This window comes from Chenopodium quinoa, unplaced genomic scaffold (genome assembly GCF_001683475.1).
Source record: "Chenopodium quinoa cultivar QQ74 unplaced genomic scaffold, ASM168347v1, whole genome shotgun sequence".
In the NCBI taxonomy this organism is placed as follows: Eukaryota; Viridiplantae; Streptophyta; class Magnoliopsida; order Caryophyllales; family Amaranthaceae; genus Chenopodium; species Chenopodium quinoa.
Genome location: NW_018744143.1, coordinates 1,139,912 through 1,143,608, shown reverse-complemented (window position 1 = coordinate 1,143,608; position 3,697 = coordinate 1,139,912). Strand labels below are relative to the sequence as shown.

Sequence of the window (3,697 nt, the reverse complement as noted above, 5' to 3'; positions counted from 1 at the left end):
TATCAACGCAGCATCCTCATCATCAATTTTAACATCTAAATTACGCAAATCAAGTAAAATAGAGTTAAGTTTTTCTAGATGTTCGCGTAAGGGAGTACTTGACTGCATTCGGAGGCTAAAAAACCGCTGCTTCATTAATAATTCGTTGGTCAACGACTTAGTCATGTATAATGACTCCAGCTTCATCCACAATTCAGCCGCCATTCCCTAATCAGCAACCTCTGTGATGATGTGATCATCAAGGCTAAGTAATATGGTAGAGTGAGCCTTCTCTTCCATAACTTCTAAGTGCAAGTCAGTCAGCCCGTCTCCTGACCCCAAAGAAGTACTCTTTGGAGCCAACGGACGCCATATCTGTTGTTGTTTTAACAGAGCCTTCATCTTAATTTTCCATAGCCCAAAACTATTTTTCCCGGTAAACTTCTCAATTCTTATTGTTGAATCTCCTGCCATTGTTTCCCTACAAAAAATCTCCAAGGATTAAACCTGAGCTCTTGATACTAGTTTTTGTGCGGCAGCAGAAGCAAAGATCGAAAACAATAAAGAAACAACAAAGAAATTCAATGCAAACAATAAGAACAACACCAAGAATTAACGTGGTTCACTATCAATGTGATAGCTACGTCCACGGGCACCGAGATCAAAGATTTCACTATAAACTGCAAAGAATTACAATGATGAATCAAGTCTTTTTCAAGAATGGCTCTCTCTTTGTCTCTCGTAACCCTAGCACTAATATCAGGAAGTTTTTATATTAATCCCTAATTAAAAGATACTTGGGCTTCAAGATAATAAAAGATAACTCTAAAAAAACCGTAGAATCCGTATCTCTATCGAAATCTTCTTCCGCCCGGTCAGACCGGGCATGGCATGCCCGGTCGGGCGCGCGAAGCAACATCCAATACGAGACATTTTGCACTACCTACCCTCACCGCCCTGTCTGCCAAGGCATGGCCGCCCGGTCTGCCAGGGCATGAAATGCCCGATCGGGCAGTGGGGATTGCAAGATACATTGCACACATATCCTCTCCGCCCGGTCTTCCAGGGCATAGCATGCCCGGTCGGGCAGAGATAAGCTGTAAGATTCGAGTCACCTAATCATCAACAATTATAGCTACTATGTCATCAAATATCTTCTTCACAACTTGCCTTTCTTCGATGACATCCTCATAAAATCTAATTTGGTTAACAATACGTGTAACACGACCAAAGCACTAATGAGTTGTTTCACATTTTGACATCACCAAATCATCAAACTTGCTCCATAAAGTTTGAAGTTTCTTAGTAATTTCCTCTCGAGAACCCTTAAGCTCGTGTTCCAAAATTCTCCACGCCTCGTTGGCCGTTGTGGCAGCCATAATTCTTGGAAAGATTGTCATGTTAACTCCTTGGTGGATCAAAGTTAAGGCAGTAGCATTTTACGTATGGTTTCGTTGTACACTTTTCTCATCTAGAATTGGGATTGATGTTGATGGATTAGGAGTGGCCAGGTAGCTAGAAAGGAGTGAATAAGGCATATTTGATGCCATGTATAATCTAATCTTGTGTTAGTAGTCAAATTATATTATGATTATTTTTTAGGTTTATTGATAAAATAAAGGTTTCAAAAGAACAAAGTAACCATCATAGTTGTATAAGTTTAGGCAATCAAGCGCGCACGCATGAGTCGGTGGATATGCACTCTCTAGAATTTTCCAGGCCTTTTCCTTTAATCTCTTATTGACAAGTTCATGTGTTCGTGTCAATTTTAGTATTTACATGTCTAACTAAATTTTTTTGGTTTTTGTTATGTAAATTTGTGTTTATTATCCTATTTTCTTAGAATCTTAAGTCTTTGAATTTATGGATGTTTATGTTTATAAATCAGTCCAGATTAATAAAAAAATTATTCTAACCGGTCAAATCAATCTAGCCAACTCCAATTTAGTCCGATTGTCCAATTATCAGGAATTTAATTGTGAAATTTAATTTTATTTTGTATCAATCTTTTGTTGTTCGTCTAATTCGGTCCAGTTGGACTTGGGCTGATGAACATCCATACAAGTAAACACTGTCAATAGTTGCATAAAAGATAAAAGTGTTAGCGCATAAACCAGGAGACCAACTCTAAATTTGATAAGAGTATCGCATAAATTTAGATTCTTGAATCCCAACAAATAAAAAAAAGTGACATTAAAAAAGTTAAAAATAATAAGAAACAGAGAATAAAAAGAAAAAAATGTGCAAGTGCAACAAGTAAAGCTTCAAGAACAGAAATTTATAGATGAACCCTTGTTTTTTCATACAGTATACATAAATTTATAAAAACCAAACATAACTCGGACTACATTTCAAAGCCGAGTATGGCTCGGGTATTGTCATTTTTTTTTTTTTGGGCTTGATCAGATCTCAACCATTACAGTTCCTTAAAACCACATTTGCAAGCGAGCCACTTGAGACTGATTGAAACATAAGGGGATACTACCCTCAGACACCCTCACTTGGCAAGATTCGAACTTCATAAGAAACGTACCAAGTGAGTCAAGCCACGCTCGGTACGACTCGATGTAGTATATACAAAAATACTACAACAACAACAAAAAGAAAATTAAGAAACTAATTAGGACCCCAGCAACTGAGGTACATAACAGTCCTAAGAGACTCTTCAGATTGTTTCAACTTCTCATCTTTCATCTTCTTAGAAACCATAGCAGAAGAATTAGAAGATAACTTCTTCGCTTGAGAATAAGATCTAATATTACTCTTCAAATGTTGATGAACACATCTAATTGGGTAATTCCATCTTGCAATTCCTTGATCTTTCAATGCTTCTACTGCTGCAATACTTGCTGCTACTGCCCACTTCATTCCAGCTGACGAACTCATCTTTTGTTTTGAGAATTTGATGAACTAAAATCAGAGAGTTTTGAGTAAGATTTTTCTGAGTGTTTTTATGATGTTTTTGTTTATGATTTGGTTGAATGATTTGATAAGTGAAGAGTGGTATTTATATAGTTGTAACAAAATAAGGCGGTTGAGAAATTCAGTGGGAAAAAGTTGATGGTTTTTGTGAAATACCAGAGAAGTTTTCACATGGTTTGTTGGAGGAAAAGTTTAATACAGAAAAAGCAGATAAAATGGGGAAAATGACAAAAAATGCCGCACATTTTTGTGTGGTTTGTTGCAAATGGATAAATCAGCTTATGTATTATACAGTACTGTACATTTATACGAGTTGTACTATTATGGTAGTACTTGGACTGACTACAACTCGCAGTTTAAAGTACGAGTTTTTTTTTTTTTTTTTTTTTTTTTTTTGACAGAAAGTACGAGTAGTTGAATGCGCAATTCCTGGAAATTGCGTGTAGTAATTACTACTCGTAATAAAGTACGAGTGGAGTACTCCGTAGTAAATTTTCTTCAATTTGCGTGTAGTAAAGTGCTACTCCGTAGTGTATTCAGCTCTTTTTGTAAACTTTGTCCACTAGGCATGTGTATAGTGTACTGTGTAATTTAGCAACGAGATAAACTTCTAAGAGTTAAATAAATAAAGGGAAAAATAAGGTCTTGTTTAGCTGACATGAAAATTAAATTCTCATATAAAATTGCATTTTATGGAAAGTTATTTTCCTAATGAAATTCCTGGGAATTTCCTAAATTTGTTTAGTTGGCAATATGAGAATTTAAAAATCTCATGAATTTTGATTGACCTAGGGAG

General features: G+C 36.0%; 1 protein-coding gene across 1 annotated transcript; it reads right to left on the bottom strand.

Annotated features, from left to right (window-relative positions):
- Positions 1 to 2,236: 2,236 nt before the first annotated feature.
- LOC110693187 lies at positions 2,237 to 3,196 on the bottom strand. The gene has a single exon (XM_021870316.1). The coding sequence runs from the start codon at positions 2,863 to 2,865 to the stop codon at positions 2,596 to 2,598; it is 270 nt and encodes an 89-aa protein (XP_021726008.1). The 5' UTR covers positions 2,866 to 3,196; the 3' UTR covers positions 2,237 to 2,595.
- Positions 3,197 to 3,697: the final 501 nt, after the last annotated feature.